The 16,723-nt window shown below is 38.2% G+C and overlaps 1 protein-coding gene across 1 annotated transcript; it reads left to right on the top strand.

Moving 5' to 3' along the window:
* Window positions 1-235: 235 nt before the first annotated feature.
* Window positions 236-15,882, top strand: LOC132114321 (platelet-derived growth factor receptor beta-like). Its single transcript, XM_059522428.1, has 8 exons — window positions 236-525; window positions 6,878-6,951; window positions 7,500-7,784; window positions 10,782-11,039; window positions 13,158-13,288; window positions 13,824-13,989; window positions 15,294-15,462; window positions 15,550-15,882. Exons 2-8 carry the CDS (start codon window positions 6,909-6,911, stop codon window positions 15,671-15,673), a joined length of 1,176 nt encoding a protein of 391 aa, XP_059378411.1. The 5' UTR covers window positions 236-525; window positions 6,878-6,908; the 3' UTR covers window positions 15,674-15,882.
* Window positions 15,883-16,723: the final 841 nt, after the last annotated feature.

Below are 16,723 nucleotides of genomic sequence, written 5' to 3'. Positions count from 1 at the left end.
TTTGTAGATTTTTGGATGACATATTGGAATGAAATATGATAAATGATCAAATAAATATGATTTAAGCCTCTCTCTCTCTCTCTCCCTGTAATAAAGAGAAAAAGGTCTTACTCAGCTCTTGGACGTTTTATGAATTTGCAAGCTGTTTATGTGTATGTGTTGAGCTCTCAGCACTATATGCCACTATAGACACACCTTCCCTTCACCAAAACCACACTTTATTCCATTACATTTTCCATTTCTTCACTTTGGCTCGAGCAATTCTCTGCTCTGAAAACAGCTTTCTCTCTTGTTTCTCTCTTTTGTTTTTCCTTCTTTTCTTCTCTTCAGCTGGGCGCCTCATTGTGAGAGCTGCCAAAGTCCTTCTCATTTCCCTGTGGCTCGTGTTTTCAGCGAAATAGAAACAGGCGACTGTTGCTGAGGAGTTCTGGCTGGGCTCGTGTTTTTGTGTTTCTTCAGGTCTGGTGAACCTCTGGAAGACAGACACCGCTGCGTTGAGCCTCGTCCTCAAGAGTTCTCCACACGGTACGGCTGCTTTTATTTTCAGGAAACTGTCATTGCTCTTTCATAGTTCAGCAACTGCCATTTAAAGTTTTGGGGTCGGTAAGGATGCATTAAATTTAACAAAGGGCAAGATCGCAAATCTGAGCACAGTTTGAGACATTGTTGAAATTCTTCTGAAACTCTAGTAGAGATACATGCGAGATAACCAGGAGACATCTATATAAGCTTGTTTCTGGAGAAAAAAATTAATTGTGGGAATCGTCAGAATTGTGGGATAAAATGTTGCTTTTATCGTTTTTATTCTCTGGCAAAAAAAAAGAAGAAAAAAAGAAAAAGAAAATGAAAGTCAGATAATTTGTGAAAAAAGTTGCAATTACATGTATTTTATTTATTTATTATTCTGGAAATTGGCTTTTATAGACTTTAGTCTCCCTTAGCAGAAATAATTGAGACAGTATAATATTTTACTTACACCATCTTTTAGATCGTTCTTGCACATTCTGTCACTAAGTTGCTTGTTTTCATCCAGATGTTGGCGAAGATAGACGTACGTTTGATGTTTTGAGAGGGATTAATTTGATCTGAGGGAGGCCTTATGTCTTTTCTGTTAGCTTTTGTTTAGGAAGGGATGATTTCTGTTGTTTGTTTCTGTGAGCTTTTGTTTAGGAAGGGACGATTTCTGTTGTTTGTTTGTGTTGCATTTAAACGAAAATGAAACAAGAACAAATGAATCTGTGATTTACAGTCTGTGTTTGAACACCACATGGTCAAGACTGTAGAATTGTTTGCTTTCTTGTTTTGCAAGACTTGTGTTTGAATGTCTCTCCTGTCATTTAAACACTGACAGCATTCTTGAATCCATTTGTTTATGATTGTGATTTTTATCATTTGCTGATTACAAACATTGTGGTAAAATCGTAAAAGCAAATGTCAAAGAGTTTAGATCACTATGACAATCCTTTGTCCCCAAATAAGCCCAAATAAGGGTATACAAATATGACAGTATGTACCTCGGTTTTGACGCCATGGTTCGGTATGGCTTCCATACAGCAGGGGAAAAAAATATATTTCGATCAGTCTGGTCTGTAAGTCACACAGATGTTCAGCAGCTGATCTCTGTTTCTCTCGTATGTGAATGTGCTGGTACAGAAAGTCCCGTTACTCATGAGTTTCTCCTGCAGCTCATTGTTGTGTCTTGAGGAGTTTTTTGTGCCGTTCATCTAGAACATGCGGTTATTAGTCACACATGAGTAAGACATGAGCGATATCTGTGATGGGACTGTCAGGAGTTAAATCGAGTGGTTCTCGTTGGGACGGACGGAGCCCCTGCTGCATCACCAGCTGTTTCCTGATCCCCTCATCTGGCCCCCCTCATCATACCAGTCCCCTGAAAAAATCTGCTCCCCATTAGCAGTGGAGGAGTGGAGCTCATGAACAGCGTCAGACAGAAACGCAGAGACCCACAACATCACAAACACCTTAAAGAAAGCATGGTTTAGAACGGTTGGTTACTTAAAGCTATCTTGTGCAATTTATTTATTTTAATCATTTAATTCGGTTATTGTTTATTTGAAAGGGACAGTACAGAATAACTTATAAATTAATCACATTTTTTTTTAAATTTTCCTTGGTTAGACTTTTACTAAGAACTTAAGAAATATAACAACCTACAAATAGTCTCTCTCACAACAAACACAGAAGAGAAGACAATGCTGAATAAAGTCGTAGTGTTTGCTATTTTTGAACCAAAATGTATTTTCGATGCTTCAGAATATTCTAACTGACCCTCTGATGTCACATGGACTACTTGAAGATGTTTTTCTTACCTTTCTGGACATGGACAGTATACTGTACACACAGCTTCAATGGAGGGACTGAGAGCTCTCGGACTAAATCTAAAATATCTTAAACTGTGTTTGGAACGACATGAGGGTGAGTTATTAATGACATAATTTTCATTTTTGGGTGAACTAACACTTTAAGGTTGAACGACTGCAGTCAAATTCTCTATTTATATAATATTTTTCTACCTTTCTGGACCTCAAAAGGTGCACTGTCGTTGCTGCCTTTTTGTGGATCAGAAACCCTTGGATTTGACCAAAAATATCTTAATTTGTGTTCTGAAGATGAACGAAGGTCTTATTGGTTTAAAATGGCATGAGGGTGAGTAATTAATGACAAAAAATTCATGTTTGGGTGAACTAACCTTTTAAATCAGTTTTTGGACAAGGTACACTTGTTATAGTTCTTAAGGTAACTTTGCATGCAAGTTTATTTTAAGAATTTTGCAGATATTGCCATAGTTTTTCTTGATTTAGGCGGTCTCAGTTTTATCTCCAGGGGTGTGATTCTTCTGGCAAAATCTGGAAATCCGTCTTTTCTGACCTGGAAATTATGCTCTCATAAATCATGCAAAAAAAAAAAAAAATGTTTGGGGGCTTGTTGCTGGTGGGGTCGGGGTGGCGATGGGTAGTGTATTGGTAAACATAACGACCGCTCGACCGCTCACCGTCAACGTTTTTTGTGCCTCTGGACTACTTGCGGAGTGACATGACGAAATGAATCAATCATTTGTCACGATTGAAGTTCAAAGTGTACGTGCACCGTTATGAATGTGCAAACAGCCAACCGAGCCCAACCATCTACTCACGTGAACAGCTTCAGTTGACTGACGAAGACAGTGAACAAGGATGATTCAGGTAAGCAAATCCAATATATTGTCTTTAATTTTTATATGCAGGTCTAGTAAAATTTTACCAAATCTATTGATCATTTTTGATCATTCCATAACATGTTAATAATGTTAAACAATTCTGGGCTAACTTAGCAAAGTAACGCCATGTTGTTTATTGCTTACTTCTAGCAAGAAAGCTTAGCAGCATCTACAAGGCTCGAAATTGCCAACATTTTTGTCTCATATGCTCCTGAAATTTAATCGGTGCGACCTAAAAATATATTTGGGATTAACGTTATGGCTGCATCCGAAAACTTAGGCAGGTGACTTGCTGTCTAATCAGGCATTGACTTTGCAGGCAGTGTTTTTGCCCGAGGGCACCTCATGAAACTGATTTCAGACAGGCTTCTGAGGCGGAGTAATGGTTTAATGATCTACAGCAAAATATAGAGAGCTTTGGTGATAACTAAGTGGATATTTCATTACTGCAATATTAATTTCTCACTAGAAATTACATAAAAAGTGGAAAACGTTGTTCAGAAACATACAACTACACACAAACTGACCACCGACCGCAACTTTCAGATGGCATCTTTATTTTTTGGCTTAACTGTCACAAAATGGAACGCACAGGATTGTGGGATATCAAAGGCAGCGAAGGATACATCTATGCTGCCTTCAAAAACAGGCCAGATGAAGGAATCTCAGGAGACAGGAAATGAAGCGGACATTGATTTCGGACGTGCCTTGATGCCTTCCTACCTTGGAATCTGACCTCCGACGGTAGCATTTTTCAGTTTTCGGATACAGCCTATATGTACGGAGCATATGAGCATATCTGTCCACTAATGACACGTCCGATTTGCGAACTAACGACTCCTTTGAACGATTCACTTTAATGAATGCTTAAAACTGATCTGGGTCGAGTTTCCCGATAACGATGTATCTTAGAGCGCTCTCTACGTGCAAGGTTACAAATGCTCGCCACAATTCCACGTGCTTTTCCCAAAAAGTTTACTTGACATGCACGCGTTCTACGTGCTACTTAAGAGTCACTGTCCATTCGTGAAATTCGTGCTGAAATATAACCTATGGAATCGTATTCTGAATGTTCAACCTAATAATCGTCATCTGTGGTGGATAAGCAATCATAGAAGTCTATAATAAAGCATATACCTACAGGCGGAGGCACTGACAAAATGGCTGAACAAAAACACAAGAAATCATGCAGGCCAAACCAATTAAGCAGCCTTAAATGTGGAGAACTATGAGGCCTGTGAAGTTGTAAAATATCAGCTGAAGGCCATGCAGGTCTCAGCAATTCAGCACTACACCAGGCCGTCAAGGGACAGCCCTATCAACCCATCACTCGTACAAAATCTCAAACTGTTAAGACGCAGATACAGGGCAGAGAACAAAAGGAGGGCAGAACTTCATGCTCCCAATCCAGCCCGAAAGAAGGGAGCCAAAGAGCGGAAAGACTTATCAAAAGCTGCAGCTGAAAGCATTGCAAAAGCTTGCTGCCAAGAAACAGAAGTAGTCTAATTCAATGTGCGCTGTTTTGCACTGTTTTCAATGTTTTCATTAAATGTATATAAGTTATGTCACTGTGTGTGTGCGTTTGTACATGGGGGGGTGGGCTGTCGCCACATCATGGTAAGTGCACCATATAGTTTCCTGCTTTTTTGTCCTTTGCCAATCACACCTGTGTATCTCTTTCTTCGTGTTATAATAGACAGACTCAGTGAAATGTGAGACCAGAACTTCTGTGGAGCACCAACTGTATGACTCCATGTGCATACAAAAATCTCACTTGAATATTACAAATAATGGCAGAATGAATGTTTTTCAAAAATGTTTTTTTTTAGGATGAAAATACTAATGTGCCTTACTGTACACATAAGAAGTCAAAAATAAATTAGAATTTATCTATTAATGTACCTGGTAGGCTTCAATGAACTCCTCAGATGATTCTCTCAGGTAGGAAAGCAGGCACTGAATCACAGCATCTCTCTTATCTTCAACTTGCTGTTAAAACAAAAGAAAATTGCAGCGAACATTAAAAGTGTACAGTTCCAAAAAAATATCTATAAGGTCAGGAAGCAGCAGTATATCAAATGTGTATTATATATATTTACCTGGCAGAGTGAATCTAGCACACTTCTAATTTTTATGCCTGTATGCGAGAGGTAGCGGGATCGGTGCCTGCATTCTCCACCACTGTGACGGGAGGAGCACAAGACAGACACAGTGGGCGTGGCGTCAGGCCTCGGAGAGGCTTTTATTAACAGAAATCAAATAAAACAGGGGATAAAAGTGGCTAAAAAGGGGAAGAGTGTCCAAAATAAACAGGGAATCTGGTGTCCTCGTCGTGCTGCGGGGCTCGTGTGGGTCGGGCAGTGTTCATGGAGGAAGGGTCCAGGTAAGGGGCGAAGTCCGGCGGCCGCACGCGCTCCCCTCTTCGGTCCGGGGCGCGAGGGGCGGCGGCTTCCTCTAGCGGCCGCATCTCTCTCGTTGGCCGCGGCGCTGGCGCTGGAAGGGGATGGACGGCCTGGCATCCTGGCCCAACGGCCGTGTAAACGGGTGCGGTTCCCATCCGGATCGCGGGTCCGGCAGCTCACGTCTCCAGTGGCGCGGGAGTCCCCTCAACGCACCCTTCCTGGACCCACGAGGACACCAGTGTGCATGCACGGGGAAGAAACCGGTCTCCCGAGGAGAGGCGCGTTGGGCTTTTAAACAGCGGCGGTGATGAGGCTACATTTCCTTCAGGTGTGCCCCATCACACGCCCCCAGCCCTGACTCGTCCAGCGCCCCTCCTCTCACACACCCACTGCAGTCGGGAGCCTGGTGAAGGGCGGCGATTTAGGACGGGGTGCTCGACTGCTGACTCGTCACACCCACCCTTAATTTTAAACAAATCCAGTAGCATAGAGGTCCAGTTTTTGTGGAAAGATTGGCTCCAGGGAACTGTGGTTATCCTTCTGAACTCATTCTTAATCTAGGACAAAGAAAATAAAATGTAACATATATAAGATTTAGTTATAATAAACACAATTTTGTTTTGCCAAAAACTCACACACACACACACACACACACACACACACACACACACACACACACACACACACATCATGCTATATTAATGAAATTAAAATATTTTATTGTTTTTAATTAATGAAATATGGGTTACACTTTATTTTACAGTACATGTACTTGTGCATTACCTCCTACAGATCTTTTTATGGAAAAATGAGCAGGTATCAAATGTGGACGATTTGTTTGGTCCCTCCACTTATGAGGGAACTTTTGAATGCAATAATTGAGCTCCTCAAGAGAAAAATATTTCTTCTTGATAAAGGCTTGCAATGACAGTGATGGTTCTACTTGAACAAGACCTTCAAGGTCATGTAATGCATCTGGTGGATAACCAGATGTTACATGAAAATTATTTACTATTATTGTTAAGCTTGTGCATTGTCCCGCAAGACTGGTTTCTCAAATTACTCTTTTCTCAAATTTAATTTAATTTAATTTAAATTATTATTATTATTATTATTTTATTTTTTTGTATTTATGTTCTCTTGCATGCTGTTGTTTTGTTGGGATGCTCACCGTGAGTAGATGCCAGTGAAGATTGCTGTTTTCTGTGGCTTTGAGGCGAATCAATCCTGTGTGTTTTTTTTTTTTTTTCGTCTGTAGAGTCTAAACGTGTCCTGCTCTGGACGGCAGCATGAAGAGTTTCAGCATTTCCCAACTGACTGCCATGACAACAGGTAACAGACTAAACAAACCTCAAAATAATGTTACATTCAAAATCAAATAAACTCAAACCTAAAGCTCAGTATTTTCAGCACTTGACTTGTTTAATGTAACTCAAAAGACTTTAATCTATGGCTTATTTCACACATTCTGTTATTAAAAACAAACAGCCAGGAGATAAAATTTTCTTAAAATTTTGTTCAGTTGTAATTTAAATCTACAGATGCATATAGATGAAATGTGGTAAGATAAAACACTTAAATGTGTATTTTTAATGTTTTCTTTCCACTGTTTTGAACGAAGACATGTTATAGAAGCAAAATAGTTCCAAAACTTGAAATTAAACAATGCATGCAAAAAAACTAGTGTCTCACCTTAAATATCTTAAAAATATATGAGAATAAGGTTTTAATTAAAACCAAAAAAGCTAAATGTTCTTCCCAAAATTCTCTGGGTGGGAACCTGCATTTGTTTTCCCCAAATTATTTTGCACATCTTGAGTTATTGTAGAGCAGTATTGTTTGAGTGCGTGGTATTAATCTCAGTGCTGGTTTGTTTGCAGGTTTGCTCCTGCTCTGTCTGGGTAGTTCAGGTCTGGAGCTCAATCCCGGCGTCATTCAGGTCGTCCTCTCCATCAACTCCTCCTTCAGCATCACCTGCTCCGGCGGGAGTAATGTCACCTGGCGCTTCAAGCGGGAGGAGAAAGTTCCGGAGTTCCACACCGAGAAGCAAAGTCCCTCCTCCAGCGTTCTCCGTCTGGAGCAGGTGACGTGGAGACACACAGGAGTCTATGTGTGTTCAGAGAGCGGGACAAACAAGTCCAGAGAGGTGGCTGTGTTTGTGCCTGGTAAGAACTCATACAAATATGGTCACACTTTATTTTAGGGTCCAAATCTCACTATTAACTAACCATTAACTATGACTTTTGCCTCATTTAACTCCTTATTTGCTGGTTATTAATAGTTTATAAGGTAGTTGTTAAGTTTAGGGTACTGGGTAGGATTATGGATGTCATGCATTATATGTACTTTATAAGGACTTATAAACAGCCAATATGTTAATAATAGACATGCTAATAAGCAACTAGTTATTAGTGTGAATTGGATTCTGTACTAAAGTGTTACCGCAAATATTCAAAACTAATTAACTTATACATTTCTTAATTAATTGCTTAATTACTAGTAGGGTGAGTTTTAAAAAATGCATGTAAAAACAACAGATATTCTATATCTGTAAATTTTAACAATTTAATGTTTTGTGAATTTTATTTTGATCCATTTTCTCACTTCCATGTTCATTCATTTGTTCTTTCATTCACTTGTGCATTCAGTTATTGGTCTTCACATTGATTCTTTTGTTCATTCACTCGTACATTCATTACTTTATTGATTCTCACATTATTTGTGCATTCGTTCATTTATTATTTCTTATATTAATTTATTTTTGTTCATGCACTTATGCATTTATTTATTTAATTCTCACAGTGATTTCTATGTTCCTTCACTAATGCATTCATTTATTTGTTGATTCTCACATTCATTTGTTTGTTTATTCCATCATGCATTCATTTATTTTATTCTCACTGTGATTAATTGGTTCATGTACTCATGTATTCATTCATTTATTGATTATCACATTGAAAAATGTATTTATACATTTTCTCACACATTAATTCATTAATTCTCACATTAATTTCTTTCAGTTGTTTCTTGCTTCTTACATGAATTCATTCATTCACTTATGCAGTCATTTATTTATTCACACATTCATTCATTTGTTGATTCTCACATTATTTCCTTCATCCACTTGTATAGCGAATGTAGATTCTACAGCGTCTAACACTTCAGTTTCATCCATCGCACCCAAAGATAAACTGCAGTGCTTTACAACTATAGGACAGGAAGAGCTAAATAAACTTATCACTGTATCTAAACCAACAACATGTTTATTAGATCCTGTACCCACTAAATTACTAAAAGAGCTGTTACCTGTAGCCGAAAAACCGCTTCTCAATATCATTAACTCGTCGTTATCTTTAGGTCACGTCCCAAAACCATTCAAGCTGGCGGTTATCAAGCCTCTTATTAAGAAACCAAAACTAGATCCTAGTGTACTGGCAAATTATAGGCCTATTTCAAATCTTCCATTTATGTCTAAAATTTTAGAAAAAGTTGTGTCTACTCAACTGAGCACCTTCCTGCACAAAAATGATCTGTATGAAGAATTTCAGTAAGATTATACATGTTGCCCCTTGGCAATATTATTAGAAAATACGGAATTAGCTTCCACTGTTATGCTGATGATACTCAGCTATATATCTCAACGAGACCAGATGAAACTTCCCAATTATCTAAGCTAACAGAGTGTGTTAAAAATGTAAAAGATTGGATGACAAATAATTTTCTCCAATTAAATTCGGATAAGACAGAGATATTAATTATTGGACCAAAAAACACCACACAGAATCTTGTAGATTACAATCTGCAACTAGACGGATATACTGTTACTTCCTCTACAGTCAGAAATCTGGGTGTTATATTAGACAGCAATTTGTCTTTTGAAAATCATATTTCCAATGTTACAAAAACTGCATTCTTCCATCTTAGAAACATTGCCAAGCTACGAAACATGTTATCTGTTTCTGATGCAGAAAAGCTAGTTCATGCATTCATGACCTCTAGACTGGACTATTGTAATGCACTTCTAGGTGGTTGTCCTGCTTCGTCAATAAACAAGCTACAAGTAGTCCAAAATGCAGCAGCTAGAGTCCTTACCAGGTCAAGAAAATAAGATCATATTACCCCAATTTTACAGTCTCTGCACTGGCTACCTATTAAGTTCCGTATCAGTTACAAATTATCATTACTTACCTATAAGGCCCTCCTGCGTACCTAACTAGCCTTCTACCACGCTACAACCCATCACGCATCCTAAGGTCACAAAACGCTGGACTTTTGGTAGTTCCTAGGATAGCAAAGTCCACTAAAGGAGGTAGAGCTTTTTCACATTTGGCTTCCAAACTCTGGAATAGCCTTCCTGATAATGTTTGGGGTTCAGACACACTCTCTCTGTTTAAATCTAGATTAAAAACGCATCTCTTTCGCCAAGCATTCGAATAATGTATCTCTTAAATTGTGAGTGTAGTTGCATCTGATCAAATGATTAGTGATTCTTATTCTTTAGCTTGGGTTAAACTAATTAATTTTACTTTGTTGGATCAGCAGCTATGCTAATGATGTCTCTATTTGTTTCTATGTTTTCCGTGGTAACTAGGATTTACACAAGCTCCAGTCTGGATCCAGAACACCTGAGAAGAGATGATGGTGACCCTCAGAGGACCTCAGATGATGCTAACCCTGAATCAACAACAGAACTAACAAATATTGCTACAAGTGTGACTGCATCATATAATAATTAATAATTAATAATATTAATAATGTTCATCGTCTGGCTGACTACGTCTTGTATTAAGTTTTCTAAAAATCCTGTCATACGTGCACAAACTGACAGTCACCACTTATAAGCTATTACTAAATATTGTAGAAACATAATTTTCTGTAAAGTTGCTTTGTAACGATTTGTATTGTAAAAAGCGCTATACAAATAAACTTGAATTGAACTTGTGCATTTATTCTTTCATTATTATCAAACTTTTTTGAATTTATAGATTTTTTTTATTCATTCGCTCACTCTCTCATGCATTCATTAATTTATTAACACCTTACCTTATTTATTCATTCACTGAATTGTTGTGACATTGATTCATTCGTTCATTTGCTCATGCAATCATTCACTTATTGATTAATTCGCGCACACACTGATTCACTGATTCTGTTCTCCTCAGATCCTGAGGTGTGGTTCCTTGAGAACGATCTTGTCATGGTGACTAAGACGCGAGTGGAAGGCACCATCCCATGTCTGGTAACGGATCCCTTGATAAACGTCAAGCTGTATGAGATAGACGCAGAGATAAAGGTGGAGGGGTCGTACAACCCCAGCATGGGCTACACCGCCGCCCTGGAGGACAAAACCTACAAATGCAAAGGAGAGCTGAACGGAGAGGAGAAAGAGTCCATCCCCTTCTACGTCTTCAGTATATTTGGTACTTTTGAATTTTGATCCAATGCTCTTTTTATACCATAAGAAGATGTCTTCTATTGCTCGGTAGACTTGCTGGGATTTCCAATTGTGCTTTATTTACAGTTTTATTTTTCAATTGCTAGCAAGTGTTTACCAATACTTAAAGTACTTTAACAGAACAATACACCTACATCACACAATTAGCAAATAGTTAATTTACATGCTAATTACCTTTTCCTACATATACAAACTCTATCAAAACACACCAAACCCCCAAACATTTGCACTAATTTTCTGTCCAACTGGAAAATGTAGTCAGTCATATAGCACAGTGACTGAATTGAATTGCTAACAGTTGATGGCTTTACAAAAACTGCATTACTTCAGTTCTACCTCGTGAGCAACAAAGAACCAGCTCAAACCAGCTGCCATGCTTCAAAACATACCGAACCAGCATATGCTAGTTTTTTAGCCAACAGAGCAGTGGGTATAGAAAAGAATCAACTCCTTTAAAACAATCACATTTTATTGTTTTGTAGCCTGAAAACTTATAACATCCAAGTGAAAGATAAAACACTAACATGTCCAAAAAAATAAAATAAAATAAAAACATTAAAAAAAAGTTGGAAAAAGGATCAACCCCTCCTAAAAAGGACTTGTAAACTAAATCAGGTGCAGCTAATCACCTTCTCAACTGTGATCAGCTGTGGTGATTTTGATTATCTCAGCATGAAAAGAGATTTCCTGGAGCATTTCAGTCTTGGTAGTGCAACTGAAGCAAACAATCAACTATATGGGTGGCAAGACACTGTCAAAAGATCTCCGAGATAAAGTTGTGGACAGGCACAAATCAGGAGACAAAAAAAAAATCATCAATTCCTAGAAGTCTATTATTAAGAAGTGGTAGGTACTTGGTATAACTCAGAGCCTCCCTGAACAGGACATCACTCCAAACTGGATGAAAGAGTCAAGAGGAAACTGGTCAGAGAGGCAACTAAAGGGCCTACAGCAACTCTGAAGCAGTTGCAAGAATTTATGACAGAGTGGTTATTGTGGTCAATTCTCCACTAATGTGGCTTGTATGGGAGGGTTGCAAGAAAAAAGCCACTCCTCAAAAAAGGATGCAGTCAGACTGAGCTTTGCCAACAATCCTCCAGTAAAGCATGGAGGTGGTAATATCCTGTTATGGGTTTTGTCTGCAGCAGGGACTGGAGCACTTGTCAGGATAGAAGGGAAAATGGATGCGTAAGCTTTGGTGAGAAGTGACGGACGCGACTTTAGTTATGTTGAAGCATTCCAGATATACACACGAACACACAATTTTAGGACTAATAAAACATAGAGTATGGCTAAATCAATTCACCTCTTCACATGGTATTTATGTGCAGTAAACAAAACTTGGTTCTTGCGAGACTAGCATATTCTGTCCAGAGCTACGTCCCATTTCATAAGCTGGAATGCCTCTCTCTTGTGAACGTGAATGTTTTAAATATGTTTTTTTTTCTTACACAAATTCATCACTTCGCTTCAGAAGCCCTTTATTTACCACACAGAGCCATGTAGAGCACTTTTTATGATGGGTGGATGCAATTTTTTGGGCTTCAAAATCAAATCATTATGAAACTTGGAAGAGACAGGATATTTTTTCTATAACTCAGATTGTATTGTCTGAAAGAAGAAAGTCATATAGACCTAGGATGGGTTGAGGGTGAGTAAATCATGGGGTAATGTACATTTTGGGGTAAAATATCCATTTAAGGACACCAGTTTTTATTTATTTATTTATTTTTTGACCCCATTGGAAGATATTTGTTTTTGAATATATTTTTGCAATGTAGTAGAAATGATTTTCATATTTGTCCTAATACTTTTAAGATATTTATTATAAGATATTTATAATATTTCAGATATTTATGACTGTATTTACCATTCATGTTTCAACATTAGAGGCAATTATTTGCTGTTTTGAGTTAAAATGCTCACCATTTTTAATTTGTGTTTGTAAGATGGTTAAATTTTAGAGAGAGTCCATGTGTTACACATCTGTCATCATTTACCTGACTGAGTCTCAGATGATTTTTTTTTTTACTGTATATCAACCGATAGCCGTTTTTGTTCTTTTTCACACACATGACTTTAGCTCCCGAGGCTCTGGATCCATACATCAACGCCTCCAAAACGGTCCTGAAACAGGGCGAGATGCTGAACATCAACTGCACCGTTCATGCCGCGGTTCTCGTCTTATTCCTTTGGGACTTTCCCAACAAAGACGTGAGTAGGCTGATAATAAAACTCTTTGTTTTCATTATTTCTCGATCAAGCACTGAGAGCTCCCATGAGATGCTCTGCATGTTGAAATGAGCTCACGATGTGTGACCACACCTTCACGAGGAACATGTGTTTTTATTAGGAGATAAATCAAAAAAGATTGTAGTTCTAATTTATGCACATTAGCAAAATAAATATATTCTCTTTTTTGTTGTTAATATCTGAAAAACAGATTAAATCAGCCTGAGGTGGTTTGCTGGTTTTCACATCAATCAAAGGTGCTAGCAACGATAAAATCATGGATTTGAATTCCTTCTTGAAGTCTTGTTTTCCAGTAAAAATATCTAAAAGTTCCTAAATCAAGATGCATTTACTTGAGAAGTAAAATTAGTTAGGGTGAAGTCTTGTCCTCTGAATTTTTTATTATTGTTTTTTAATCTTAATCTTAATATCTGAAGTCATGTTGCTTTTCAATGAAATGTCACTAATAGAAAAGTTCATTTCTAACACCGAAAACCCCAAACCTTTTGCCCATCAGGCAGGGGACATTGAGCCCTTTACTGATGTCCTGTCGTCCATGAGCATGCGATCCTCTCTCAGCATCACAGACGTATCTCTGGCCGGATCAGGACAGTACGTTTGTCAGGTGCATGAGGGTGTGGAGAATCATAAAGCTTCAGCTAGTATTAACATCACTGTACTGGGTAAGAGCTGCAGATGCATCACATTTACAAGAAGTATAGAATAAAGCCTGGCTACTCAAATCAGTGACAGTCAACACCAGGGTTATTAGAGTTAATTAAAAACATGAAATCCTAGAAACTTTGTAATTAAATTTATTTCCGCAAACTGCCAAGTCAGGATTTCACAGTTTCATTTACCTTAACTTAACAGATTAAAATAACTGAAATACAAATGTATAAAAACTCTATATAAAAAAGGGTTATTATGGTAAAAAGAGAAAACTTATATCACATAAAATTAATCTTTAATTTTATCCCAATGATTCTAAAATAAAACTAGTAAGGACATTTTTTGCAGCTTTCTGGTAAAACCGGAGCTGTATGAAGTGCGGCCTTCATCATCTGTGCTCTAAGATCTGCATGATGTGTTTTCAATGATGCTTTGATGCAAACCTTAATTAAGTCCCCATCGTCCCTTTAAAACAAGAGCTCAGTCTCACAGCATCTCCTGTGATGGTGTTAGCTCTCTTAGCTGGGGAAATGCTGCGTGTGAATGAAATCTTCTGCTGAAGGGAACGAGTTGTGTTTATGTTTAACATGATGAAACCACAGCCGTACACAGAAACCCTGGAGTAGGGCATACAAGAGTCACAGGAGCTGACTGTAGATCACTGTGGTCTGCAGCACTTACACACACAGGATACAGTGACTGCAGGCAATCCTTTATGAAGAAAGCTTTTAGCACCTGAACGTTTTGATTATGGTCTATCGCTCACTTATGGAATATTAAATAGATTGAGCAAGATGAGGAAGCAAAACTCACTCTGCAAATAATTTTATACATTAGCTTTCAAATAATTGGGGTCGTGAGATTTTTAATGCTTTTAAAGTCTTTTATGATCATAGAGACTGCATTTTTTTGATACAAAAAACAAACAAACAAAACAAAACAAAAATGGTAAAAATGATAAAAATGTGAAATATCATTATTAAATTAGCTGTTTTCTATGTGAATTTATTGTAATATGTAATTTATTCCTGTGATCAGAGCTGAATTCTCAGCATCATTACTCCAATCTTCAGTGTCACATGATCAGTGTAGAAAACAGTTGTGGTGCTTATTATCAGGGTTGCCAACTCTCACGCATCTGACGTGACACTCACGCTTTCAGCATCAATCTCACGCTGAAGTCCAAGCGTGAGTGTCACACCAGATGCGTGAGAGTTGGCAACCCTGTTATTATTTTTGTGGAAACCCTAATATACTTCAGTGTAACCCATCTTGACTGTTTGTAAGCATGATATTTTCATCTGTCTGTCTGTAGAGAAAGGATTCGTGGCTCTTTCTTCTGATCAGGAGGACGTCTCGGCGCAGCTTGGCGAAAACGTGGAGCTGAAGGTGGAGATCCAGGCGTATCCCAAACCCACCATCCATTGGAGTAAAGACGGCACTGCTATTAGAGGACACAACACAATACAGGAAAATGAGACCTGGTAAAGATTCTCTCAGTACATGAGCTCAATTAAACAACATTAAACCTTTCCACAAGATGTCAGACGTGTGCTCTGAATCTGCTTCAGGTTTGTCAGCACGTTGACCCTGGTCAGGATCCGACTGGAGCAGATGGGTCTCTACACCGTCAGTGTCCAAAACGAAGATGACTTTAAAGACTTGACCTTTGAGGTGAAAGTTCAGACAGTTTGACATCTATTTACACACTGCCCAATTTCCTGAAAACAGACACCTTTTTAAGTCTGGGCCAAGAATAACACCAGCTGTTGGGATTACTGTGAAACCCTGCATGTAATTTAATGTAATGCAATTTAATTTAGTTTGGTATCTGAGATTTTTAATGCTTTTAAAGTATTTTATGCTCATAGATACTGCATTTATCTGATTAAAAATACAATAATTAAAGTAGTTGTTTTCTATGTGAATTTATTGTAAAATGTAATTTATTCCTGTGATGCAAAGCTGAATTTTCAGCATCATTACTCTTATCTTCAGTGTCACATAATCATGTTGGGATTACTGTGAAACATAACATTTTTTGTATGACATGCCTTTTTTTTTGCGTTTTTACAAAAAACGCCGAAAACCCCCACACCTTACCCCAGACAGGTTAAAAATAAAATGTTTATATATATGTATAAATGTATATATATATATATATATATATATATATATATATATATATATATATATATATATATATAATAGGGGTGTAACGGTACGTGTATTTGTACCGGACCGTTTCGGTACAGGGCTTTCGGTACGGTGCACGTGCGAAAAATGATTTTTTGTGCGGAACATAGGTACATTTTCGTGTGTCCAAACGAACATATTAATTGGCGGAAGTCTCCGCGTTCAGCGCAAACCCCGCCCTGCAGCTGATTCAAAGGCCGGTGACACACTGGCTGCGTGGCGTGAGCGACGAGCGTGGCGTTTCTGCTGCGTGTCAGTTGCGTGACGGCTACTTCGCGTTTTCTGTGTCTTTACACACCAGAATCATGCCTGACGTGGCGCTGGCGCGCTGCTGCTACTGTTGGTGACATAGAGGGAGGCCGCCGACAGACCAGGATCTTGTCTTCACGACAACAATATCTATACTTCATGTTGAGCATAAATATAAAGCCTACTGATAAAGGACACCATTGAAACTGAAACTGTTGATGCTGGAAAAGTGATATATATTTTTTAAATATGAGCAGGCATACAAGCTGGGATTGTTAATGCTGCACTGTAATCATAGTT

Source organism: Carassius carassius, chromosome 33, assembly GCF_963082965.1.
Source record: "Carassius carassius chromosome 33, fCarCar2.1, whole genome shotgun sequence".
Lineage (NCBI taxonomy): Eukaryota > Metazoa > Chordata > Actinopteri > Cypriniformes > Cyprinidae > Carassius > Carassius carassius.
The sequence above is the reverse complement of the archived record's forward strand: the minus strand, read 5'-3'. Positions and strand labels throughout refer to the sequence as shown.